At 38.5% G+C, this 26,929-nt stretch overlaps 7 protein-coding genes and 1 long non-coding RNA gene across 11 annotated transcripts; 4 read left to right on the forward strand and 4 right to left on the reverse strand.

Annotated features, from left to right (window-relative positions):
- On the forward strand, window positions 586-3,031 carry LOC109946483 (GPN-loop GTPase 2-like). The gene is made up of 5 exons (XM_020554486.1): window positions 586-1,571; window positions 1,687-1,731; window positions 1,828-1,907; window positions 2,442-2,523; window positions 2,942-3,031. The coding sequence occupies exons 1-4, from the start codon at window positions 1,483-1,485 to the stop codon at window positions 2,486-2,488; spliced, it is 261 nt and encodes an 86-aa protein (XP_020410075.1). The 5' UTR covers window positions 586-1,482; the 3' UTR covers window positions 2,489-2,523; window positions 2,942-3,031.
- LOC109946482 lies at window positions 2,827-3,986 on the reverse strand. Its single transcript, XM_020554485.1, has 2 exons — window positions 3,181-3,986; window positions 2,827-3,073 (listed from the first exon to the last, which is right to left on the reverse strand). The coding sequence occupies exons 1-2, from the start codon at window positions 3,496-3,498 to the stop codon at window positions 2,903-2,905; spliced, it is 489 nt and encodes a 162-aa protein (XP_020410074.1). The 5' UTR covers window positions 3,499-3,986; the 3' UTR covers window positions 2,827-2,902.
- On the reverse strand, window positions 4,042-6,543 carry LOC18791742. The gene is made up of 5 exons (XM_020554484.1): window positions 5,949-6,543; window positions 5,702-5,843; window positions 5,162-5,321; window positions 4,711-4,908; window positions 4,042-4,476 (listed from the first exon to the last, which is right to left on the reverse strand). The coding sequence occupies exons 1-5, from the start codon at window positions 6,475-6,477 to the stop codon at window positions 4,471-4,473; spliced, it is 1,035 nt and encodes a 344-aa protein (XP_020410073.1). The 5' UTR covers window positions 6,478-6,543; the 3' UTR covers window positions 4,042-4,470.
- LOC18788829 lies at window positions 6,709-8,405 on the forward strand. The gene is made up of 4 exons (XR_002269708.1): window positions 6,709-6,854; window positions 7,323-7,428; window positions 7,757-7,805; window positions 8,193-8,405. It is a non-coding gene; the product is annotated as an uncharacterized LOC18788829 (long non-coding RNA).
- Window positions 8,370-12,109, reverse strand: LOC18790421 (protein NPGR1). Of its 3 annotated transcripts, none has more exons than XM_020554891.1 (6): window positions 11,854-12,109; window positions 11,111-11,402; window positions 10,741-10,999; window positions 9,294-10,525; window positions 9,057-9,204; window positions 8,370-8,905 (listed from the first exon to the last, which is right to left on the reverse strand). In XM_020554891.1, the coding sequence occupies exons 2-6, from the start codon at window positions 11,306-11,308 to the stop codon at window positions 8,595-8,597; spliced, it is 2,148 nt and encodes a 715-aa protein (XP_020410480.1). In that variant the 5' UTR covers window positions 11,309-11,402; window positions 11,854-12,109; the 3' UTR covers window positions 8,370-8,594. The 3 variants fall into 3 exon arrangements, with proteins under 3 accessions (XP_020410480.1, XP_007225193.1, XP_020410481.1); XM_007225131.2 differs by having other exon boundaries at window positions 11,788-12,109; XM_020554892.1 differs by lacking the exon at window positions 11,854-12,109 and adding an exon at window positions 11,583-11,758.
- LOC18791595 (DNA excision repair protein ERCC-8) lies at window positions 16,122-22,763 on the forward strand. 2 transcript variants are annotated; one of them, XM_020554041.1, is made up of 9 exons: window positions 16,122-16,603; window positions 16,694-17,114; window positions 17,695-17,873; window positions 18,418-18,652; window positions 19,096-19,250; window positions 19,341-19,430; window positions 19,954-20,022; window positions 20,112-20,196; window positions 22,654-22,763. In XM_020554041.1, the coding sequence occupies exons 1-8, from the start codon at window positions 16,454-16,456 to the stop codon at window positions 20,148-20,150; spliced, it is 1,338 nt and encodes a 445-aa protein (XP_020409630.1). In that variant the 5' UTR covers window positions 16,122-16,453; the 3' UTR covers window positions 20,151-20,196; window positions 22,654-22,763. The 2 variants fall into 2 exon arrangements, with proteins under 2 accessions (XP_020409630.1, XP_020409629.1); XM_020554040.1 differs by lacking the exon at window positions 22,654-22,763 and having other exon boundaries at window positions 20,112-20,398.
- Window positions 22,654-23,817, forward strand: LOC18792832 (F-box/kelch-repeat protein At5g43190). Its single transcript, XM_007222093.2, has one exon. It carries the CDS (start codon window positions 22,654-22,656, stop codon window positions 23,815-23,817), a length of 1,164 nt encoding a protein of 387 aa, XP_007222155.2.
- Window positions 24,722-26,787, reverse strand: LOC18788665 (mitochondrial outer membrane protein porin 2). Its single transcript, XM_007227403.2, has 6 exons — window positions 26,563-26,787; window positions 26,387-26,454; window positions 25,739-25,849; window positions 25,576-25,662; window positions 25,286-25,494; window positions 24,722-25,158 (listed from the first exon to the last, which is right to left on the reverse strand). The coding sequence occupies exons 1-6, from the start codon at window positions 26,612-26,614 to the stop codon at window positions 24,852-24,854; spliced, it is 834 nt and encodes a 277-aa protein (XP_007227465.1). The 5' UTR covers window positions 26,615-26,787; the 3' UTR covers window positions 24,722-24,851.

The following is a 26,929-nucleotide window of genomic DNA, read 5'->3' on the forward strand; positions in this document are numbered from 1 at the left end:
CTTTGCCAGGAAAGGGAAAACTTTCTGAGTTATTATGAGCAAAATTTTAGGGTTTGGCTTTGAAGGCTGTTATAAACGCAACGACATGTTGGTTTGGGCATTTTCATTTTCTTGGGCTACAAAGACCGGGCAATGGAGCTAACGGGTCTAGCCCAATAGAAAAGGGTATTGACTTGCAGACAAGAGATCTCAAGTTTGAATTCTCACGGCATTATAGTTGTATGTGTGTGTGAGAAATTCACCTTCCCTTTAATTTAGATTATCACTTGTACTTAAAAAAAAAACAATAATTAGATAATTAGACCCAAGATTTATTTTTAAATATGCAGACTCGCCCTATATGTAAGTTTCTGCAAAAGAGCAGAAGCCTTCAGAAAGAGCACAACCCACAACAGGTCTGAGTATCCAAAATATTCATCACGTACATCTAAGCACAACTCCAATCGCTTAAGATTCCCAAGTGGCGCTATGTTTTCCGCAATCTTGTCATCTGTAGATTCAAACACATAATAAGAAAGATGTATAAGCTGAGGTTAATTACATTCTATATAGTAATTAATATTTACTTATATAGCTTACTTGTCCATGAAACATGTGCAGGGTGAGATTTTCAAGCTGAGCAAAACCAGTGAAGTGTGAAATTGAAGGAGGTATCATGTGCTCTTTCCATGTGGGGAATAATATCTTTGTCAACTGAGGAGCATTAAGAGGCAAGACATCATTGAATTTGAGATGGCCGCGATGTTCAACAATAGTGAGTTTCGGGGCAGAAATCGTAACATTCCATTCGTTGAAACAATCAGTCACCTCTAGACAGCGAAGGGATGTAGCAACAATCTCAAACTTATATGGCAATGTGCACCTTCTCAAGCACAAGAATTCAAGATAGGACCTATTGATTGGCTCTCAGCTCTTACCTTCCTGCTTTTGCATTCTTTATAAAGGGTTGCAAGATGCGCAAACGAATTTAGATATCAAAAATTTCGCAAATGAAAATCTATATATACCTTCTCTAGGTGGCTTCGGCAGCTTTGCCTAGTGCTTCGGCAGAGGTTATTCTTTCTTCTTCTTTTCTCTCTGCATTGTTGCCTCTATCGTAGCCCCATCTGCCTCTCTCTTCTCAATCTGCAATTTTTGCTTTTTTCGGCAATTACATGTTGTGGCACCTGGCCAGCCTTGCCAAACGACGTCGTGGCACCTCTTTGACATAGTGAATAAGTGAAACCCCGCGTTTCATTGGTTTTGCCTTATTTTGGAGAGACTCTGCTCAAGCTCTTGCCTTCCTGCTTTTGCATTCTTTAAAAATGATTGAAAGTTAGTATGAATCATCTTTACTAATATACCACTTTTGTAAATTAGGTCACTGTTTATTTGGAATGAACTCACTTTAAAGGTGACACAGAGTAAAGTAGTACTTGTTGCTAGTGAGAGCAGTTCCACTGCAATAATTGTGTAGCATATTGGAAACAAGCCACTGTAGCAATGTGTTGCACAATTGTTGAAGTGGAATTGCAGGCAAGAAGACTACCTACTGCAATGGCATGTCTTAGTTCCTCCCAACTCATTGGAAGGTAAGTTTTCACCTCTGCTTGTGGTTTTCAAGTTTTCCTTCCTATGGCATCAATATTCTTCATATGAATCTGTTTGTATTATCTGCAATGACAATTTTATCACTTTGGCATGCAGGAAAGCTGCTGTTGTCAATTTGGAACCTGCTAACGATGCATTGCCGTATCCTATTCTTTAGTTTTACTTTTTTGTTCTTCATATTTTGCAGTTATGTAGTTTCATTTCCTTGTAGTATGTCAAGCCTTTACATAAATATAGCTATGAATGTGCTGTGAACATAGAGGATCTTAGAAAACTAAGTGATGTAGTGGTGGAGCACACCCTTGGTCCAAATGGAGGTGAGCTCGTACTAAGTTTTTAATGGATTTTGTGATCAACACACTTGAAAAGTATATGACCCCTTTTAGTTCTGCAACTTCTCTAGTTTCTTTTGTCATGTTCATCCAGGTCTTGTAATAAAAATTAAGTTTCAAATTACCTTAAGAGAATCTGACCAAACTAACTTAAGCAGTAGTCTAAATTCAAACACCCAACTTGTGCTTCACTAAGCATGCCCCATCCCATAGGACCTACCAACAAACCTAATGGAAGTGGAAGTAGGTCATCATAACAATACGAGTTTTGCACTGCCAGGAACTTTGTCTCGAAGCTTTTCACCATTTCTCGGCCCTTCACTATGCAATAACAAGTTGCATAAGATCGGTTATTTTTTCATCATCAATCCAACTCCCACCTCCGTTATAGTATCTCCGGGAGGGGTTCAAGACCTTCGAACCAATTACCTACCTACACACATCCAGTTATTTCAACTTCTTTAAATTGATTATGGGTGAACTCCTCCAGTTGCCATCTTTCACTTCTTTCATTTTCAGAGAAGCCAGGAGGTGATTCTGGACGCTGCAATAAGCAGGAAGAATGAATTACAATCAGTTTCATAATCAAAACAAATCAAAGGTTAGTTTCAGTTATAGATTTTGAGTTAACAATTAACTGATTGACAATCAGTTTCACAATCCAAACCAATGAAAATAAATTGCCAATGGGTAGGGAGGCCTAAAATAAGTTACTAATGCAATGCTTCCATTTTGGATGTGAGATAACACTCTCAACAAAGATCAATTTCAAGTAGATATTGAGTTAATAATTAAAGGATAAAGGAAAAACCCATGCATAATAGAGTCGAAAGACCATGCAACATAACAATAATGTCCTCTGAGACAGCAAGTGCTTGTGTGCAAGTGATCAAGGGAGTTGTGATTTTCATTGTAAATAATGAGTGTGCTGTTAATATTGTCAGACTAATAATTGGGTAGTTAGACCCAAAGATTTATGTTTAAATATGCAGACTCACCCTATATGTAAGCTTCTGCAGAAGAGGAGAATCCTTCAGAAAGAGGACAACCCACAACAGATTTGAGCATCCTAGAGCATCACCTTCATCTACAGACAATTCCAATTGCTTAAGATTCCCAAGTGGTGCTATGTTTCTTGGCAATCTTGGCATCTGCAAATTCAGACACACACATTATAAGAAAGATGTATGATATATTATAAGTTGGGGTTAATTACATTCTATATCTATAGTATAAAACGTTCTCTTGTATCGCTTACTTCTCCAGAAGACATGCGCAGGTTGAGATTTTCAAGCTGGGCAAAACCAGTGAAATGTGAAATTGAAGGAGGTATCATCTTCTCTTCCCATGCGTGGAAGAATATCTTTCTCAATATATTCTCCCACTCCCATAAGTTGCGATGTTCAAAAACAGTGAGTTTCGGGGCAGAAATCATAACATTTCCTTTGTAATAATGACAGCCAATCACCTCCAGGTGGTGAAGGGATGGACCAACAATCTCCAAATCAGATGGCAATGTGCAGCTTTTCAAGCGCAAGACTCGAAGGAATGGAGAATTGGATAGCAAAGAAAGCATGAAATATTCACCAACCCATGTAGCTTCCAGTCGAAGGGTTATCAAATAGTTGAATGCAGCAAAAAATTGAGAAGGTGGCTTAAGAATACAACTATCCAGATATAAATGCTTCAAAGACTTTGAAGCATATTTTTTGTTACACAGGTAAAAGCCAAAAGGGAAAGCCGTAGGGCAGCTTCAGCTTTCATCTTGGACACAATATGTAATACGTGATGGGTACAAGAGCACAACAAGAAATCATTAACCGCTATATGCCCAGTTGGGTTACAGGTTGGGATTAAAACCGACCCGACCCAACCCAACCATGCCCACCCCTATGTCCAATAGGGTGGACTTTGTTTTTAATTCGGATGTTGGTGTCCAGTCAAAATAAACTTTGATCAGAATTGAAGTGTGATTACAACTCTAAAACACAGTTCTAAATTAGCACAAAGAAGAAAAGTATTGTGCATGTTCACCGGTGTGTAATAGAGTAATATTTCAATGACTGTTATTTGTGTTAAGATATGGTGTGATAATGAAATAATAATATGAACTCTTATCGGGGTTCTTAACATATAAAGACTTGATCCATTATAAACTCTTATCGGGTTCTTACAAATCTCTTACTATTCAAATAAAATCAAAGCAAATCGACCAACAGAGTCATCTCTACTCAATTTCTTACTATTCAAACACTCAAAATTCTTACACCCAAGACCAAGGATACATTACAAACCGTTAGGGAAAAAAAAGGATGATGAAGCAAATAGCATACATTTCTTCTTCTTTTTTCAGGATTGAAATGCCCCACTTGAATGTACGATTTAACAACTCCTAAAAAATAAAGTGCTGCTGTGATGTTGTGCAAGGCATCATGTCCACCAACCAATAAGAGAGTTGAAGACTAGTCTTTTCTGTCATACATTGACTCATGCCATATTCCAACACTTCAAACTCCCAGCTCCATAAGGAATTTTCAGATCAACTGCCCTATTCCTGTATTCAAACAGAAACATTTATGTCACCATTGGAGAGAACACCAAAAAGGCTTGAAGTAAGGTGAAGTTTCCTTTTTGCTAAATAAATGGTAACCATATAAACATAAGATTTGCTAGTTGATTTGAGTTTCGGCCAGTGGACCAATTATAGCTGGACCCATCTGGGAAACATAGAAAGCCTGTTCGACCGCCCAATGGTTTTACTTGGTTATTTTCGCACTTAGTTTCTAACCTTAAACCTCTTGCGGGGAGCTTGGTTGGAACTGAATTGAGAGATGCGTTGCCGATGCCTTGGAGCTTCACTTCTGTGCTGTGTTGTTGCTGTTTCCCGTATCCTGCTACTATTTTCATGCGGTTGATTTCTTGAGAATCGGAAAAATCCATCCTTGTCCCACGTAACCTCATAATCAGCCCTCAATTGAGATCCTTGCTGCTCCACAGAAAGGAACGTTTAGTTACCACCAAGAAACTTGACCAAAAAAATAAAAAAAGTTACCACCAAGAAACAAAAAAAAAGCTGATTAATAAGTCCAAACATAAATTCCACTACAGGTTCTTTTAGCATCATATCTCAATGCTAGAAATCTAGCATTTTGACAAGTTTGATTGACAACACTCATTATATCTTATATCACTCCTAACAAAATTATGAAAACTGTATAACGAGAAAAACAACTGCTTACCTTCTGGAATGAGCGGCCACATAACACCTTGAAAGTATTATAGAAGTCCTGGTATTTCTCGAACTGAACCACAATCTTACAATGGAGACCTGAAATTAAGTCCCCACCATCTTCGTTCGCGTCCTTACCTAGACCATCGTCCTCAGCAACATTAAGATTCCTAAAGATTGTAATTAAAAAGGGGCAGCAACAGGAATGATATATGATTAGCTAAGGCCATTATGCCATGGATGCTAACGAGGATACACACATGAGCTATTCTCAAATGGGCAATCAAAGCACATTATAATGTTAATGCAATAACAAAGACAACGAGAAAAAAAGTTGAAGATTGCAATATAGCTTCGCATGTTTGCTGTTCCTTTTCTTTTGTTAAGTACCTTTTTAAGCTCAATCAAAACATTAGTGTTTAGGCAAACGTTTAGAACTAAAGTACAGTTGATGAAAAGCTAGTGTTCACAAATTACATAGAATTCAAACACATCAGGATTTCTATAAAATCATAAGAAATAGAGTTGGAGAACAAAGACGTTGGCATGCCTTATCTTCCCAAATGTAGAAAAGATGGTATGAGTAACCAGCATTGAAGGCTTCGAAGAAACCCGGGGCTCTGCAAACCAGCGTGACGGAGCACCCCTCAGTATTATGGTATCAGGCTCTTGCCTCCCTCTCGTCGAAAGCCCTGCAAAAGGAACCAAACTTTATTGAACCAAATTCACTTAAATTGAACTCCATCGAAATTCAAAGCTCAACCTGAGGCTCTGAGCCGATAAAAATCATTACAAACCCCGACTTCCAAAAGCGTAAAACTCCTCCCAAGCTTTCTTCATGGCCTCAAAATTATCAGACTCCGGAACGTCGACGTTTAGCTTGTACTTGACCCCTTCGATATTGAGCTCAATCCCATCCATTTTCTCAACAATGTACTTTCTCCAGTCCAGGAACTTCTTCTCCAACTCCTTTACGTCCTTTTCTTCTTCCTCACCATCGTTTCTCTTACTGGTCTTGTTCAGAAACCCCAGGTTGCGAATGAACAGTGTACCGAAAGCTATAGGGTCGTCGCGCTTGCGCTTCTTGAGGTCCTTGAGTCGTCTGATCTGGAGGTCATCTTCAGGGACGGTGATGGAGACAGAAAGCGAGTTCTTTAGGAAGTCTATGAGCGTCTGCTTCATCTTCCACTCATCGATGGGTTTGGTCACAACTTGGCTCGACGAGTACACTGTGAGATTGAGCCTAACGCGTGGCACCAGCGACAATCCATTCTCCATCTCTAGGGTTTCAGTAGGAGGTAGTGAATCCAACGGTTTGTTCGTCATCTCTGCAAATTAGGTTTCAGAAGGAGCCAATATCTTCCGCAGAGTCTCTCAAGAAGAAGGCAAAACCAATGAAACGCCGCGTTTAGCTAATTTAATCTATCAAAGATGTACCACGACGTCGTTTGGCAAGGCTGGCAAGATGACAAGATGCTCTCACTTATGACGTGGCACGCGGCAATCGATCCGGACATCGCAACGTGTCATTACCAAAAAAGAAACTGTATAAGAAGTCAATCGAAGCAAAACTCACAGATTGAGAAGAGAGAGATGGGGCTGCTGTGTTGTTTCGATGGAGGCAACAACGCACAGAGAAAAGAAGAAGACAGAATAGCCTCGGCAGAAGCTCTTGCCAAAGCTGCCGAAGCCGCCCAGAGAAGGTACATATAGATTTTCTCAATAGATCGTTTTCATTTTCGAAATTTGGATATCTGAATTCGTTTGGGCATCGTCAATTGACATCTAGTTGCAACCAAACTTATGTAAAGATGTGATTTTTGGATCGATTAATAATTTTCCTTTCATAAAGTATATGTTTTTTGTTTAATTTCATCATGTATAGGGAAAAATTAGATGAAAGTGATGACGGAAAAAGGAAACAAATAAAAATGGTTTATGAAACGGATTTAAATTTTTGTAAACACATATAATTGCCTGTATATTTAAGCAATTTTCAACGCCATAGGATATTTCTGCCTGCAGGATTTGGCTTTGATTGTAATAATAATAAAATTAAAACGTGTGTGTGCTAGCATTATATGGCAACTCCATGGAGACTTTACTTATGTCCCCACATAATGGTTTCTTCATTATTTGAATGAACTAATATAATGCAACCACAATTGCAGGCAAGAAGAATTCGAAAAGTCTGCAGCAGGAAGAGCTGCGCGTGCACAGCAACAGGCAGCTGCAAAGCAAGCTGCCAGCGGTAACAAAGGGGAACCAGTATTAAAGGTTTGAGTACTGAATTTCCAAGTTTTTTGTTGGAAAATTGATGCTGATGTATCTGAGCTACACTGTCAACATCTTCAATAATATCATAGGACTGTCCTGTAGGTTTTAGTGGTTTAAATGCCAATCTCTGTTGCCTTTATGCTAATTTTAGATGATGCTGAGAAAATATGACCTATGATGTCATTCTATGATGTATCTTATTCTTATGATGTGCTGGATTTCAAATTTTTTTGCTACCTTTGCACTCTTGATACCAAAGTGTGATGTGCATGTTTGTTGAGATCAGATAGTTCATATGTTTGACTATTTGTTCGTGTTGTGGATGCAGTGGTCGATGGGTTGAGGCGGAGCTTTCGTCTCTCCAACAACTTCCAATTGTAAGTCTATGAACGGGATATACCCTGTAAAATAAGTTTTCTGTCAATTATCATCCTGTCATGGTTTCAACTTATGGGTGAAAATAAGTTGCATCATTGTAGGCTATAAGTCCGTCCGTTTTGGGCATATTATCTTTGATATTTGGAACTTTAGAAAAGATAAAGTGGTAAAGAATGTCTATGTAACAGGGTGAATATTAATTCTGATAGACAGGATTTTCTTTTTGTCCAAGAATTTCTTAAGCAAGGAAGATAGTGTTACAGCCATCACATTCAAGAAGTTCACACCTGCAGTCATGCAGCAACAGTTTTTTCTTTCTTTTTTATAAATAGTTTCGACATTTTTGTTTTTGTTGTTCTCACATTTTACGTTTGTTTTCTCTGCAGTGTTTATACAGATACAACCATGTTTGGACTGCCAATTCCTCTTCTGCCTAGAACGAACACTCCAGATCTCCAAAGCAAACTTTGTTTATCAATCAACATTCACTCTGTCATTTATTGTGTATATGGAATGTCAGGAGAACAGTAACAATTGCAAAATTCTTGCTTTGGTGCATCATCTAATAATGAAATCTGGCCATTCATTTCTCTGTGCAACAAATTTTGGCTTTGCTTATAGTTGCTCCATCTAGTGACATAATTTCGACTACAATTTATCAGTGGAACAAGCAATAACCATCCTCCTATACGTACAAAGTCTATTATTCTCTAAGGAGCCTTCTCTTTGAACTGGAGCTGACAGCATAAACTTGAGAAATTGAGAATAATTGGGAAGCCACAAAATTATTACACAAAACTTTGAACTGGAGCTGACAGCTGAAGCTCATGTGCAGCTTGAAAAAAGTCTGCTGCTTGTTGTAAGGAGCCTTCTCTTTTCGAAATCAATCCCAGGTTCAACCATGCCTTGTGGTTCGTCGGTTCTAATCGTAGGGCATTCATTAAAAAACTTCTAGCTATAGGGAGCGATTGGCTACCAAGTTTCATCAATACTTCTGCAGTAGAAACAATGCTTGGAACATAATCTGGCTCTATTGACAATGAGACTGAGAATGAAATTAGGGCTTCCCTGTATTGTGATTGAGCTTCAAACAACATACCTGCAAATGAGTAAGGGGCATTAGATGATTGGATATGAATTGAAGTAATATAAGCAATATAAGCTCGCAAGAATTCGTTTCTCATGCTCATACACAATCATTTATCGTATCTTGACATTTGAACGACAATAAATTGGAGGGAAAATCCTACCTGTGGTATGCCAACTATGGGCAGAATAAAATTCAATCAACTTGGCTTTGTTGACACATATTTCTGCGTCAGTCCACAAACCAAGTTTTGTATAAATGGTTGCCAAGTCCCGCCAGGCTTCCTTCTCCAAATTTCTTTCCACAAATTCCTGCAGCGGAAAGAATAAAAGGTATAACAGAGAAAGGGCAAAAACATAGTGACTTCGAAAAGTGATTTTACTCGTTAAGGAATGCAGACCTCAGAATGGAAGGTTGGCTCTTGCTCAGAGTTTTTAGCTTGTAGATCCCTCTGTGCCTGAACAAGAGTTAGCAATATTCTGTAGGTTTCTATAGCTTGCTTGGGATGTTCCTGAGCAACTTGTAGCACAGCTTTCAATCTGAGCAGTTCTAACTGATCCACTCTTCCGGCTTCGTCCAAAGCAAAATCAACTATGGTTTCAGCGTCCTTGAAGCGCTGCTCTGCAGAAACTACAAGGGCTAATAGCTTCCAGCCTTGTCCTGAGCTGCCAACCATCATATTGGAGTACTTCATTGCATTATTGAAAGCTGCATCCAGATTCCTCTGCACTGCATTTTCCAGGCCAAGACTAAACATCACCTCAGGATCCTCCTTCTCATTACGAACAGCATAGTTTAGAGAGTTCAGAGACTCTCTTTGAAAAAGCATTCTTTCAGAATCCAATACAGAAGCTCTTGCTGCACTGCCATAGCAAACACCAAGAAATTTATGAACTTGACCCATGAAATGCTCACATTGATGATTTACCAAGTCAATGGCTTTACGCGAAAATGCTATCCCTTCACGAGCATGATTTGGATCTTGGGAACACAATTTTGCTCCCAAGAGAAAAGAGGGGAAGTGGGGCTTGTTCTTTCCTTCTGAACAGCCTGCAACCTTTTTCAAAAGGTTCAAAGCTACTTCATTTTGTCCACAGGCACTATAACAAAGAGCAAGAAAGTACCATCTCTCAGCTCGTCTATATAATCCCGGAAGTGCTTGCTCCACATGATCTGCTAATAATTCAAACAATCCGGTAACAGAAAGTGCATAAGTCAGATGATCCATAATTTCTGGATCCCACTTTATCTCGCGCAAAGCCACCTTTTTTATAAGTATCAACAACAACAAAATTGCTTCTTCTGTATTATTTTTGGGCATAGTTGTGCCCCATATTTGTAACTGAGGAGGAAGGCTTGCTTCAACACCACCATAGAGTAACGTGCAAGCTAAGTTTTTCTGAACATCAGCCAACCTCTTAGGTTCCAAATTCCATGGCTTGACTAGAGCCCGGCGATATGCAGTAATAGCTTCGTCAAGATAGCCTGCCTTTATCCATAAACTGGGGAGCAACTCTAGTGCTTTGTGAAACATGTCCTGCAATTTGCAGTCCTCACAGATGTCATCAAGCATTCCATTAGGTAGTGCCGACTCAACTGTATCAAGAATAACTTTGCACTCCTTTGCAGCCTCTGATGAATAAGAAAGTATGAGAACTTCCAAACTAATCAATACAATAAAAAGCAATCAAATGCCAATATCAATGCAATCTAATTTACTGGAGAATTTGATGCCCAATGCCATCTACCAATCTCAATCAAAAGTTGAATTATGCTCCAAAGAAAAAGAAAACTTCCCATCAATTATGAAAGGAACACATAAGCAACCATGAAAGAGTATGCAATACCTATAAATCTTCCAAGTTCCCCCAGTGATCTTGCCTTAAGCAATATTGCTTCAATAAGTAGGCTCACAGAGTGCATAGACATGACACTGGGAAGCACATGATCGCCTTTAGGACGTGGTTTTTTCTGCCTAATTCTCTCAACAATGGCCTTGGCCATCCTTGGAGTTAAACTTCTAATGTCAATACCTTGAAACACCTGAAGGGCAGCATCAAAATTCCCTCTTTGGAATTCAAGCCTCCCCAGCAAGGCCCTGGCTTCCTGAAGCTCATTCAGAAGGGAAATATCAAAATTTGTAGTACGAAGAGGCCAATTGTATGAACAAACTAGTTTCATGTAATGAAATTTACTTCAGAAAACAAGAAGACCCACCTCATAGTTCAAAGATAGAGCTTCTTTTAGAGTGGATTCAGCTTCATCTACTTGGATGTCTTCAAATTTTGACTCCCAGTCTCCTGTCCTCGACGAAAGACCACTGGCCGAAAAGTCCCTCGTGGCAAGTGACTCCGGCGAGTGAGGTGGCTCTGGCTCTTCGAATTTGAATTGCTCTCCTGAACAAGCACACAGCATCTTGTCCAAAGATGAACTTGGATAGTGGTGATTTCACCCAGAAAATCTGAGGCACCAAAATCACTTCTTTGTGATTTGTTTCACGTGTGTCCGCCTAGAAATGAGTTGTACAAACATGTCATTATCATTAACCCAACATCCAGTTTGCTGCTATTATTGAAGAAACAAAATCAACACAAGCAACAACGGAAATACGTAATGAGTTGTACGGATTAAACAATGGTCACAAAACACAAAGAAACAATGTAGATCCCCAAAGCAGCATAGGCCTTACCGAACAACAAAACCCGGCAAAATCAATGTATTAAAATAACAAACAAACACAGAAAAAGACACTCTTAATAAAGGGGATATATTTGGAGGCAAAAGACTGAGTCTTTGAAAGAGAGAAATAAGCAGAAGACAATCAGGTCGAGAAGAAAATCGAGGAAGTTGAAAAGGGCAAGACAAACGAAGATAACAAATTTTTTTTAACCTACCCAGACAGAAAGAAAAACGCAATCCAAAACGTGATCTGTAGCAGTTGTCGAAAGCTTGAAAGCTACCTCTCAGTTCAAGTCTCGGTTTTCTGGTTTTTCAGAATTTGGAATCTTTTCGTTTTCTCAGGTTCAATAAACCCAATGCCGAGTGTGTGACGATGGAAAGAAAAACAAATATAATAAGCTGGATTCAATGATCTGATAGTTGATGTTTTGGTCTTTTTCTATCAGCTGACTTTGCTTGGTACAGAAAGCTTTGCCTGCCTAGGCAAAAGTTGTTGCAGACTGGCAGGCCTAGGCATTGGTGGGATAGGCTAATTAGTGTTTGTGTTTAGCATTGGCAATCTAAAAAATATTAAGGTAAACTATAAATTAGCCAATCAAGTGATGTTCTTTGAATAACATAATATAACTGTTGGGTGGGAAAATAAAATTTTGTGGTGGATTTTGAAATATATGGCAGAAAAAGAAAGTAGAGAATAGCTGTTGCTTTAGAAATAATCTCCTTCCTTGTATGGACATAGATATAATTGTAAGCAAAGTCTTTGCTTGTATAAAAGGGGCCACATTGGCTGAAGAGACAAAGGTGCCCATATCACTACAAATCCAAGAAAAAAAGTTGCAGCATTTTGAATTCAAAATAGCTGGATTGGCTTGGTTGTGTTTTGACATCTGCTAAGAGCATGTGTTGTGGTTATGGGTTGCTGACTTGGCTTGCTGGTTGGCCTCTTCATTTGTTTTTTCATGTTCAAGGCCTCTGCATTTGTTTATTCAGATTTCTGTTTTCGGAGGTTAAAGGTTACTGGAAGTTTGAAATATTATGGTTCTTTTAACATAGATTAAGCAATAGATTAAGCAAAAGTGGGACATCATGGTACCATCACATAGATATAGATAGCCTTTTTAAGTCTTTTTCTTTTGAGGTTTAAAAAATCTATATTTTGCCTTCTCCGGCATCGCACAGGCACGTTGCTCAAGAAGAACAAATTAAACAGACCCCAATGCTCCAATGGTCTAATATTCCAAAGATAAAACACACCATGCAACGAGATTGGCGCATCTTATTCTTGCTTAATTATCGCATTATTAGCAAACACCAAAATACAGACCAACTCTTTAAGACATAGTTATATGGGTGAACGAGAAAATTAATATTTTTCGACGCTTATAACATGAAGACAAGTCATACCACATAACTGTATTACTACGATGTCACGCTATAGTTACTCCAAATCTTCATACTGTAAAACTACATGAAATTACTTTTATTTTTATTTTTTTTAAATGTAAAATAGAAAAACCCCACGTGATGGGCCTACCTTTTTTTTCTCTCATATGTCACCAGAGATTCTAGTAGTCTGAGAGATCCATGGGGAGGGAGCAGAGTGCAGTGATGGTTTTCGTGTCGTTTTGCAACTTTTCTGCAAATGGGCTTCTGACACATTGAGCAGAGAGTGTCCCCCTTCCCGGTTCTCCCCTCTGCTTTGCAGCTTTTCTTCGGGGAGTCCCACTTCCACCTCCTCACGTCTTTCCCAATTCATATTAATATTCTCACTCTCACAAGTTCACAATTTGGCTGATGCCTTCAATTATTGCTTACTAAATATACAACAACCAGTTTTAATTTTAGATTTACCGAAAAATAAAATAAAAGAAAGTAATAGTTGACTTCAAAAAATAAAAATAAAAAACTCTAACCTCCTCTCTTGGCACACATTATCTGCTTCATTAACAAAAGCACTAGTTGTCTTATAACATGAGTGGAGTGTAACATAAAGCTCTAACGCTAAAATTATCGGTAAAAAAAGGGAAAAAATGTGAATCGAAATAAATCTTGGGAAGAACTATATGTAGGTGATATATAAATATAAAGTAGTGTCAAATAATCAATTTATTACAAGAGTATAAAGCCCCTCATTTAGTTATGAATTCTTGGCAAGATATAACGTATAAACATAATCATAAAGGCCAACAACACCAGAAACACGAACACGCCTATGACTATTCCCATCACCTAGGTTTCCATCCTTCTTGATTCCTCTGATTTTCGATCCACTACTATGTGTAAACACGAATTTCCTGCGACAAATGAGACAAGAACACATGTACAAAATAATATTGTATTAATGAAATTTAGGGTTACAATCTCTGTATTGAATCATCTGATTCGATCTCCAAAGTGTTTAAAGAAAATATGTGTTTGATACAAGGGTCGTAGAGACTTGATTTTGATCAAACGGGTAACACGAAGCTTGTTTGGTGTTTGAGATTTTTCTATGGTGAAGGAATCGGCATGTATTTGTTATGCTTGGTGGCTCTTCCAAAGTAGGGTGAAGAATGCAGAGAGTTTTCTGTTTCTTCTGAGTGCTAGGTTTTTTCTCTCTCTGACCTTTCTTTCGTCTTGAGGCCTCCTATTTATAGGCTTTTGTAGGATGCTTGACCTAAATAGCTTTCCCTATTTAAAACCTTGTTTTGTGGAATTTTGATTTGATTTAAATCAATTTCCATAATCTGGCAATTTAATCAGATTATCTTCAATTGATTGACCTGATTAATATTTGATTTAAATCAAAGTCAATCACAGAAGATTCTTTCCTTTAATTTTGTCTTCATCTTGAACCGTTTGATGCACTCCGTCGGATGTCGCCATGCGTCATTTTTGACAACTAATCCGATTTTGATGAGTCACATGCCACATGGGCGAATTACGACGCCCACGATTTAATCCACCGAACCCTAATTATTTTCTTGTCCAATAAAATTTATTGCACCAAAAATTCTTTGTCTACACTATGCCTTACTACTTGTGACTTGTCCTCCTCCTTCCTGTTCCTCTTCCTTTGCTTAAATATTTGTTTTTGCCCTACTACTTGTGATTTGTCCTCCTCCTTCCTGCTCCTCTTCGTTTGCTTAAATATTTGCTTTTTACCTCTGATCGTGGCCATAAGCGTGGTCATATTAATTGTCTTTATGAGTCTGCATGCATGCATGGTTAGTGAATATTAATTAGTATTAATGCTGGTTTTCATGCCACACTACGTTTTATGACCCCATGGATTAATTGATTCCTTGTTCACTTTCATTTTGTCAAGTGTGAGAAGATCTATTATTGAAAAATTCACGAGGAGTTAGTTATGTTTAGCCATGCATTTGCCTCTTTGTTACTAAGTTTATTTCTTTCGCATAATGTCTATTACATATTTAAACTTAATGAATTAGGTTTAATTCGTATAGTTATACAGGTTGAATATATATTAATATGCTTAAAGCATCCAACTCAAACTAATAAGGAAAAAATTGGCTCCTTAAAGTTGAGGGGTTCCTTCTTACAATCAATGTGATTTTCACACATGTGAAATTTTTTAAATAATTTTTTTCTTTTTAGTTGAAATTTTATCCATATTACTGGAATTTCACAAGTATCAAAATCCCATTAATTTTAAGAAGCCAAACCATACTTGCAGAATAATGAGGAGAAGAGCGATTCTCCCCTTTAAAGAAGAGGACTTGATTTTAAATAATAAAAAACATGACATGAAATGAATAATTATGTGCATAAAAAAATGACAACCCTTTTCTAACAACCAAACTTAGCGGTTCACTTATAAGTTAATTAGAAATGCGCCACTATAACATATTATATTTGAGGTAGATTACTAAAACCATATGCCGTATGTCTAAACCCCATAAATATAAATGCATCAATTTAAAGCAGATGGAAAGGGTGCTACTTTTGGAATTTCTGGCTTGATAAGGACTTTCTTCTGGACTGGGTCAAGTCATGTTAGGCCTCAGTCCAAAATACAGTCATATTGGGCCGAACCAATGTCATATGTTAGTTTGCCAATGACTTTTATGGGGCCTCTGAGTCTCCGAGGGTTCAACCCATTATCAGAGAGATCTTTTTCTTACAATTCTTACTTTTTCTTATCCCTTGTATGAATTAATGAGTCATTCTATCGTGATGGTCTAATAAATGATTCTTAGATGACGTTTTATTTTTTAATTGTTAGATTAGATTAATTTAATTGATTGAATGGCTAACTAATTTAATCTAATGGTTAAAAAATAGTGCCCCTCACTTAAGGCCTAGACCCTCACTATAGAAATTCTAGTAAATTTAAATTTCAGCCATAAAAAAAACTCACTTTTGAGAAAAGACGAAGCTTTTTTGAAAAAGACAAAAAAATCTCTAACGTTCAAATCAAAAATATGCAAATGTAAAGAATTTATTAGAAAATTTAAAAATAAATAAGAGCAATTTTGTTCATTTTAACTTTTTTTTTTTTAATTTCTCTCTCCTTTTACGTTTTTCAAAGTCTCCCTAAAATTCTTGATGAATTAATAAGGGCAGATCTTTTGCTTATCCAGGAATCCATGTCCAATGTCCATAAACTTGAGTTGTAGTCTTGTAGATTGTGGATATGATTTTGACGCAACCCGAACCCGAACCCGCTCAGTAATCTATCCGAGTCCGTCCGAGTCGATCAGGAGGAAAATCAGGCAAAGATTGAGAGAGAGAGTCGATCAGGAGGAAAATCAGGCAAAGATTGAGAGAGAGAGAGAGAGAGAGAGAGAGAGAGAGAAATCTGTCTAGTTTCTGTCTGGGAATTTTGGGAGTGAGAAGTGTGCAAGTTTAGCTTTGCTTGAAGAAGATGCTCCGAAAATGTGGCGGGAAATCGGAGACAGAGAAGCGGGCAAGCTTCGCCCAAATTCGTTCTCGAATCGGATTAAGTCAAATCGGATCCAAACGCTCCAACTGTCGAACCGCAAAGACATCGTCTCCCCTCACCGAGGCTCCGTCAACTCTCTCCAGGTACCCAAACACTCCCTTTCTTCTACCATGGCTCGCATTTTGCTTGCATAAATCGACATAGCAATGAAAATGAAGCGTCTTGTTGCTTAGGTTGATTTGACTGAGGGCCGGTACTTGTTATCCGGTGCTTCGGATGCTTCAGCGGCGGTGTTTGATATTCAGCACGGGACTGATTATGAAGGAGGCGGCGTCATCAGAAAGCACAAGTGCTTGTTCATGGTGGATAAGCAGCACGAGCAGGGGCACAAGTATGCGGTGTCCTCGGCCATATGGTATCCGGTGGACACGGGACTATTTGTGACGGGTTCGTATGACCATCACATTAATGTTTGGGATACGAATACGACGCAGGTGGTGATGGACTTTAAAATGCCTGGAAAGGTTTATAGGACTGCCATGTCCCCCTTGGCAACTTCGCACATGCTCATTGCTGCTGGGACTGAAGATGTTCAAGTTCGTCTCTGTGATATTGCCTCTGGAGCTTTTGCTCACACCTTGTCTGGTCACCGTGGTATGTGCTTAATACACACAATTCATCTTCTTTTTGTTTTTAGTTTTTCTTTCCTTTTCTTCTGCTGAATCAGTGTTTTCAAAATTCCAACTTCATATCTTACTTGTGTCAACACATAAGCATTTGCAAAATGGTCTGAGAAATTGGCAAAATGTAAGGAAGGGTTTTCTATAGTTTGGCTGGACGATCACAACACGCTTCTTTTGATGATTTTGAGTACTTGGTTTTCCAATATATATATATATACATATTTGGGTGAACCCTGCTTATAGTGCTGCCCTGTATAGTAGGCTGGTCTGACATGTGGAAGGGGCAGCAAGCAATCTAGAATACATCATGTTGGTGAGTTCGTAGAATGCAGTTCTAGGAGCTCAGCATAAATTACAGTTCTTGAGCCATAGTATCTTAAAGCTAGGTTTCAACTCTTGTTAAATTGACATTCTTCTTTTGGGTTCTCTACTTTGTATGTAAAAAGGTATAATTGTTTTTACTTTCCTTAATTTGGTTGAACTTATACCCTAGAAGAAAAGTTTCGTGCATTTAGAGGGTCATAAGTGTATATTTCTTTTCATGATGGCAGATGGTGTAATGACGGTGGAATGGTCTACTTCTAGTGAGTGGGTTTTGGTTACAGGTGGATGTGACGGTGCAATACGTTTTTGGGACATTAGACGTGCTGGATGTTTTCTTGTTTTAGATCAGTCCCAGTCTCAGCTTGGGAGACGTCCACCCATCTTGAAACGCTCTGCCACGATTAAGGTTTTCTTCTTTTCTTTGCTGCACCAAAGCATATGTTTTCAACATATCACTCACTTACTTTGTGAACTTTTATGTTTATAGTGTTTCTTTTACAGTTATACTTAGCATATACCACTAACTATCTGAAATGATTCTACATATGTCTTTCGGGAATTCTATTTCCTCTTTGTTACCTTGGTGGCTTAATGGAGCATGTACCATTTGGCATTGTATGCAGTTTTTATGTACTTTTTTAATATTCCATTTACGTTATTTTCTCCATTTTATTCAATATGAACACAGCTAAATGTGTTGGTGTTCTCATGGATCAACTAAAAATATGATGAGATATACACTATCGACAGCGTGTATATTTGTGTGATTCTTTTCTTGCATAAGTCCTTAATTCCTTTATGTTTTTCCTTTTTTAATGTCATTACATTATTGTTGATGTTTGTAATTGAAGCTTGTAATTAGTGAGAGAGAGTGCAAATTAAACTTTAGAAAGTTATTATGTCGACAGTTACCCTTCTACTGATAATATTTGGTTTTTTGTCCCACTCAGGGTTCAACAGCTAAGTCCTTGTCAGCAAGTCAAAGTTCATTTGCAAAAGCACGGACACCACAAACGAAACTCATGAATGCAAAGCAATCACCTGTCGGTAAAATTCCAGTAAAGGGATCTCTGAAGCAAAGATTACATCCAGGGATGTTGTCTAGTCAGGATCGTGCGACTGCTCATTATGGTGCTGTTACTGGGCTAAAAGTTACTGAAGACGGCATGTATCTCTTAAGTGCAGGTTGAGTTGTTTTAGTTTTGGAATTTTGTTATACTTAAGATTGAATCCACTGAATTTGGCTACCTATATTCCAATCACTTTAATGGAATTAATTTTAGAATAACTACAGTGGTTTAGGTTCATTCTTTACTGTTTTAAATATGACTGCCAAGCCACAGTTGCAACCTTAAAAATTATTACAAATTAACAAATGTACTTGAATCTGGTGAGGTGATGAAATTTTCATGGAATTATCGCATTTTAAATGTATGCCTTGGGGTTCTCACCTTTGTTTTCTTTTAAATGTTTGAATCATTTCTGTCGTGCATAAATCAGTGTAGTGTGATTGGGTTCTTCCTTTTCTCCTGTTTAGATGTTTTTTTAATCGACTGATACAGTGTAAATTACAACAGAAAAATCAGTATAAAAATGCCTATATCATTGATCAAGCTTTTGAATTTCAGGTTCTGATTCAAGATTAAGGTTGTGGGATGTAGAATCTGGCTGCAATACTTTGGTGAACTTTGAAACTGTGCGTCTGCAAACCAGCAAGCCCATACAGTTAGCCACAAGTCAGAATTTGGCTCTTGTTTTTGTACCATGCATGACAGCTGTGAAGGTAATGCATTCATTTTGTAGGTTTGAATATTTTAAATTAAAATACACTGATTTCTTCTTTCTTCAAAGTTTGACTTCTGGATTTTTCCAGGCATTCAATATGTGGTCAGGTAAAACATCCCTGACATTTCGTGGTCACTATGAACATGTGAACTGTTGCTGGTTTAGTTTGCAGGATCAGGTACAAGCTTAATCCTCTTCAAAAAATATTTAGGCTTTTTCTTTATGCTTGTCCAAACAATGCTTTTTAAAACTAAAATTCGCAGTGAATTTTTCATTCAGTCCTTCCAAACTTCCATGCCAATTAGTGGGAGTTGTAAAACCCTTTTCCAACTGTTCTAAGATCAGATTTATGAATTACAAAGCATGCTGAAGTTTGTCTTCAATTAATCTATTTAGTGAGTTCATCCTGCTATCTATGGATTATTAATAAATGCACCTGTAAAACTTATTTGGAGTTTCCGACAAAAAAAGAAGAAGATGTAGAACTTGGCTACAGGTGATAATGCAATCATGTAAACCTTACATATTATGAAATGATCTGATAGAATTGACTTACTAGCATATACTCAACAATAAAGGCAAAAATGGATTCACACTCTTGGTTTACAGAACACGACTGAATTCTCTCACTTGGTGTGCCATATTGACGAAGTCATGATTTCCATTCCTGGATGAATTTTAATTCATGTCTTTCATCGTAGGAATTGTACACCGGTGGCAATGATAGACAAATTCTAGTCTGGTCGCCATCCAGATCAGTTTCCGATGAGGTGGTACACCTGATGATTTCATGGATTTTGTGTAACTAACCTTATTAGTTGGCAAGTGGCTTCTATCTTATACATTTATGGAATTGCAGGATGAAGGACCCAAGGACGAGGATAATTGGAGTGACTAGCATGCACTGTTGTTATATTCTAGAATCTGACCCTCATTTCTGCTAGGTAAAGCATCTTTGTCATAGCCTGGAGTTTTCTGTTTTGCTTTAAGATCCAAAAGGCTTTACTTAATAGGCACAATAATAATCCTTACATTTTATGTTTTTGCTGCCTGCATATGCATGTAAATGTAAACTCATTTAATGTAAAATCAAGAGCAAAATTGATGGAAAAATTGGTACACTGATGAGTTAAAAAGACAAAAAAACTGATGATTCATGGGAACTCAATTCTGAACAAAATACAAGTTGATATGTGATATTACTTAAAGAACTGTGTCAAAAATTGTACCTACCCTTATAAGATTCTGGAATCAGCCTAAACCCATGTGCCATGATAAGAAACCTGGGTCGTTAATGTCCAACAACATGCTATCAACATCATCAATCAAAAACTTGTGATCATGGTCTAAAGCTCCAGTCTCTAGCTGTTTGTCTTCTGCCTGAGTTACTGTAGAGTTGGCACTGGTCGATCCGCCAGTATCGCTATGTCTCAAGAGTTTATGGCACATGATAGTACCCTGGAAATCCAATAAAGTATAACTCAGAAACTGCAACCTCTCATCCGCCTTCATTTTTGAAAACCCAAATGAAGTGGTCCATGTATGGAGTGCGCTTCGAGCAGAAGGCAAAGTCAACCTCCCAACTCCCATCTTCATGAGCTGTTTCTCAAGCTCCTTCATCAAAATACCGCACATTCCGAGTCTACGATAATGGAACCTAGTGGCAACAAGAGGTACTTCTGCAACCTCCGTGTAGATCCTTACAGTGGCCACACTAATCAATTCCTCATCTCTCTCCAAAACAATTGTGTAAAACCTTTTGAAATTCAAGCGGCTCAGCTCTGACTCTCTGTTGAAAATAATATCCTCAACAATGTCCCTTTTGGTGTAAGGGTCCCTAGAAGGCTCAAAACACTCATGCATCACACTCAGAGCCAAATTGAGTTTTCTGTAATTTTGTGTGAAGTCCTCCATATCAGAATGAGAGGAAGATGGCTTCAACAATGTCCAAGTAAGATTGTCAGGACCCACCAGAATCGGTTTTCCCAAAATCTCGTTGAGGCTCAAAAATATGTCTTCACAATTTCTGCTGCAAAACCAATTTCCCTTAGAATCCCATTTCAATTTCACAACCCCTGCATTCTTCAGGCACCCAATGTGATATTTATGCTCACATTGGTTGCATATCAGCATACTATTATCCATATCATCCTTAGGCTTTTCACTGCTGCCTTCTTCAAATTTTCCATGCCCGCACATCCCACAACAACATGATGGGCATAACCAATCGCCATCTGCCAGTTCCTTCAACCCAAGACAACTAGTATGGAATGCAGAGGGACACTTATCACACAGGATCAGCTCACCCCCATAATGACACACGGTACATATATCATCACTCTGATCATCATCTTGACACACAGTGGATATATCATCCTGCTGACTACTAGCTTTCTTCTGATCTCTTAGTCTTTTCAAATCCGCAAGAATCTTACCTCGTTTTGGCTTGGGACTTTGATCATCAATTTTAAATGATTCATCGACTTTTCTCTTTTGTAATCTTTTCATTGATGACTGCGGTGTAACCTTACTAGAAGAGCACCCCACGGAATTCAAACCAATGCTTTCTGAAAACCCTCCTCCTCCACCTTGGGATTCCATGTAGGCTTTGCAAGCCGTTCGTAGCGAGTTGTAGAGTTTTCCGGTTGGAGACTCGTAACGCAACTCAGTCTTGCCATGCTTAAGCAGTGTGTACCAAAACTTCCAGCCCATGGCAGAGAGGTGCTTTCTTGCCTTTTCAGTCAAATTAGATTGTTGACGCCTTGTATTATGAGCATTCCCCCACAACTGAACGGCCTCGGGGCAGCACTGGGGTTCCACAGTAAGAAAGCTTACTGGCTCTCTCTTTCGCTTCATCTTCATCTTCTATGGCGACAGAATAAGAATCGGGTGAAGAAAAAAGGATGCAGGTGCAGAAAAAAAAAGACGTCGAATTGAACTACTTACGAAAGCCAACAACAATCATAGTGGTGAATCGATGACTGAATGTGTTTATATTGCGGTCTTCTTTCCTTGTGGGTTAAGGACTTCTATAATTTTATTATTATTATTATTATTGGGGTTTGTCTCCCAATGAAACTAGGAGACACATGCCTTTTTTCCTATTTTTTGGGTGAACAGGCCTTTTTCCTTTTTCCAACTCAAAACGATCAGCCCTACCCCAAAAAAATACAAAACAAAAAAGGCGATGTAAGATCTTAAGTGAGACGTGGGGATAATTAATAAGCTAACACTAGATTATCTGTGGATTATAAATAAATAAACAATTAATTAGAGCGTAAGTCAATGCTTTTTATTTATTTGGTCAACAGTCCATGCTTTTTATCACTTCGTATTTATCATCAGCCTGTAGCTTCAAGTATATGTAGTCTCTCTCTGAAGTCCCAAATGCCCTGTTTCAGATGAAAGGACAACGCATCAGAGCAAACAGCCTTCGATCTCAGGCAAACCCAAATGACCAACCCATCACCATCTCCAAGTCTCCAATGAGCCCACCGGAGATGGACGCCGGATTATGGAGCAAGCTACCACAGGAACTCCTTGAGCGTATTCTCTCTTTTCTACCTCTCAAAAACTTCATGAATCTGAGATCGACTTGTAAGCACTTCAAGTCTCTGTTATTCTCTCCCTCTTTCATCTCCAAGCACTCCTCTTCTTCATCCTTCTCTTCTTTCCTCTTGCTTTCTCACCCTCAGTGTTACAACCACTTCGCTTTCTATGACTCTGCTCTTGGTGCTTGGCGCAACTTTGCTCTGTCTCTCTCTGCCTTGCTGCCCTGCGCTGCAGGGCAAGCCTCTCTGCTCTCTACCTCCAATGGGTTGCTCTGTTTCTCCCTCTCCAATTCGTTTCTTGTCTTCAATCTTTTGACCAAGTCTTCAAGAGTGATCGGATTCCCTGCTTATCCTTTTGCTTTTGAGCTGTTTTCTTTGGTTTCCACGCCTGTTGGGTACAGTCTTTTCATGGTCTCTTCTGGGTCTCGTACCAAAAACACTTTTGTTTATGATTCAAAGGTTCAATTTTGGCGAAAATTCAATGGTTTCAAGCCAATTCTCAGTGACAATTATCATCATCAAGCTGTTTACTATAAAGGGTCATTGTATTTTGTGACCCCGGAGCCATTCTCTGTAGCGTGCTTTGTTTTGGAAAGCGGTAAGTGGGAGAGACCCAACACTGAGTTGCCTAGAGAGCTCATGTTTGTTCGGCTAGTCAGCGATGGAGGAGACGGAAAGCTGTATTTGATTGGTGGAGTTGGCAGGAATGGGATTTCAAGGAGCATGAAACTCTGGGAATTGGGTGAAGGAATGAATTGGGTTGAGGTGGAGAGCTTGCCAGAAATGATGTGCAGAAAATTGATGTCTGTTTGTTTCCATAACTACGAGCATCTCTATTGCTTTTGGCATCGGGGTTTCATCTGTGTTTGCTGCTACACATGGCCGGAGGTTCTGTATTTCAAGGTTTCAAGGAGGACTTGGCATTGGCTGCCCAAATGCCCTTCACTGCCTGATAAATGGAGCTGTGGCTTCAGGTGGTTTTCCTTTGTGCCAGAGTTATATGCTTCGGTCTGATTCAGTTCGTCTGAGCTGAGGTCTCAATTTCTGCGTGTGACTTCTATTATTCTATGGTCTTCCCGAATTGATAAATTAATACCCATGTTGTTTTCTTTATTATCCTGTTGTATTGTGTTTCTGTACATATATAAATGGAGATCTGTTTAGAGGTTAGAATTTTATTTTTTGGGTTCACTTAAAATCCTTATTTACTGCTACTTGCAACTTTTTTTTTTCTTTGTTTATTTCATGTGAATCTAGGAGTTGGCTTTTCTGTGTTTGCTATTGAACTTAGAACAATTTCTTATTATATTAAGACGATACTAAATTAACGGGTTAGTTAACATCCGAAGTCAATAATGAAGAAAACCCTTATACTACAGGAATTTGAGGATTTTTTTATTAAATGGTACAAAATTCTACATCGACATGCAACAAGAAAAGAAGAAAGAAATTATCCAACACTTCATTTCGATACTGATTGTGAAATTGATTTTCAATACAGCAATTCTTCTCAGGCAAACTCTAAAATACGCCATTGAAATCCGAGTGAAAAAAGAATTAGAATGGCAGGCCACCTATTGGTTTATAATATATTTTCTGTTGCTTTCAGAACAATTGTCATCAGGATTGAAAATTGCAACAGTAACTGCCTTGAATATTATAAGCAAAACGACTTGTCAAACTCCTCTGCACCAATCGGTGATGTCTAAGAGAAAAATATTTGTCGATCGTTGAGAAAATTGCAGGGAGGGAAGAAAACGCATGTCATACTTCTCAGAGCATGCTATAGAAATTTGGAAGCAAGTTGAAAGAGAGAAACGGCGTAGAGATGAAAAAGTTTAATTGTCAAAACACAAAGTGCCTATTGCAAACATAAACATATAAGCTCAAGCTTCCCACATTTCTGTCAAAACCAAGATTCAAAGGGATAACAATACCTATAACAAATGTAATTAGATGTTCTCATTTGAACCACACCAGAAAAAAATCAATAAGGTTGTGTGTAATTAATCTATTGCATATCTCTGTTGTTGAATCAATATATCTGCTCAAGGCTTGAGGGAGAGTGCCAAGCCAAACTTCGGGTTCTTCTCTAACGCCTTGGTGTCAAAGGCACCGCAGATTGTTAAAGAAGATTTTGGGGTGAGCTGGTGCTGTAAAAGAGCCCCAAGATTGCCATGGTTGTTGAGCCTTGCCTTCACCACAGTTTCAGGGTCAACCACATATGAACATCCCACTGTCAATGTGTTCTCATTTGTGGAGAACCTTCTGTTTACCTCTCCCACAACAGCTCCTCCATTCAGCTTACTTAGATGATGCAAGTACGACCCCCTTAGCGAGTCTCCTTTGTCAGCCCTTCAAAATAAACAGAAAACAATTACTAACTGCACAACAAAAGCACCCTCACCATAACCTTCTGTCGTACATATAAATAAGAAGAAATTCTCTATCATTTCAGAACGTCTACAAATGACGAACTTACAGAATTACTGAAGCAGAGGAATTTTGTTTTGTCAAGCTGACGCCAGCATTATACTTTGCAAACACTCTGGAACTTGTCAAGTAACTAGCTTCTGCTCCAAAAGCAATGCTAGGGGTACCAAGGGTTGCCGAAACGTCAACAGCAGGGGAACCGTTCAGACCAACAGCTGTTGTAAAAGATGCATGTTCATGAAGATACTGTACTTCCAACTGCAATATATATAAATGGCTATCAGTTGCAGTGATAATTGTAAATTCAAGCGCACTTCACAGGCTAAGAAAAGTTAATACCTTGCCAGATTTGTAATCAGGGAGTTTTACTGAAGCAATGGTTTTTGTAGAAGGCAGGATGTCTGTGATCGTAAGCATTGTTGAGACCTGCTCGACAAAGAGACTAGCGTTAGATATTATCATAATTCGAAATTCGGAAGGGAAATGGAAGGCCAGTGACTACATTTGATTCTGTATCAGCTTTGACATTAAGTGCAGCGTTCTTGTATTTGTATTGTGCTGCTACATCCCCACAAGAGAGACCTCCTTTCTTCACCAAACCAGAGTTGAGGGTCTGAAATAAAAGAGATAAATTTATCATATCCAACTGCTTTAAGCCTTGAAGAAAAGCACATAAAGCAATCAATAATGGAAAGAAGCAGCCATGATAAGAAACGCATCCCTGCTGAATTCATAAGCAAGGCAGTGAAGCACTAAGCAGCTATTTACGAGTTGCGTGACTTGAAACTTATAACTTCAAGAACCACAGCCCATAATATTTTACATATATATTTCAAGATACTGCACTTTTATTCTTGGAAGAAGATAGAGGGGGAAAAAGCAAAGTATGCAACTGTGAAAATCCAATTGCTGCACTCCAATCCACTGTGTAGTGACTCAAGAAAGATTTGCCCATTACAAAAGATAAAGAAACAATTGAAAAGAAAATCCAACCAACACACAACTGATTGTTTAAATTGAAAAACACAACATAACATAACAGAGAGCAAACTGAACAATCATTGGAAAACCAAAAATCACAAGAACAGTTGAAATTGTTATTTTGGAAAACAAGAGATGGGATCATATGAGTGAATGGGGACGAGCTTACAACTCCAGTCTCAGTGTTAGTGGTGATGTTGATCTTCTGGTCAGTGCTATAGTCCTTGTTAAGCAAGTCTGCAAATCGAAGAAACAAATAACAGACCCGTAAGAAAAATAAAGTAAAAATTCAAAAAGAAATTCAAAATCCACTGAACAAAGACTGAGAGAGAGAAAGAGAGAGACCTGTGGCTTTCTTGCCAATGTTCGAGAAGAGAGCAGGGCCTTTGGTCGACATGTTTGCAGATGGAGTAGCGAGACTTGCAGAGAGCAAAAGAAACTTTTGGGAGGGTTTCAGAGAGAGAGAGGGAAGAGAGGGGCTGGCTGGGGTTTATGTAAAACCCTTTTTTATTTGTGGGTTTTTTGGCGGATCAGGAAAAAACGTTTTGCGTGGGGAAAACGATATTGCCTGGTGGATTATATACACAGCAAGAAAACTGAGTTATCCAAAAACCAAAAAATAAATTGCTTTCATTGAGAGTGAACTCAAGACCTCCCGCTTACTAACGGGTGCTCTACACTGAGCTATGAAGCACTGTTGTCAAATTTCTGG

Source organism: Prunus persica, chromosome G1 (genome assembly GCF_000346465.2).
Source record: "Prunus persica cultivar Lovell chromosome G1, Prunus_persica_NCBIv2, whole genome shotgun sequence".
NCBI classification, from domain to species: Eukaryota; Viridiplantae; Streptophyta; class Magnoliopsida; order Rosales; family Rosaceae; genus Prunus; species Prunus persica.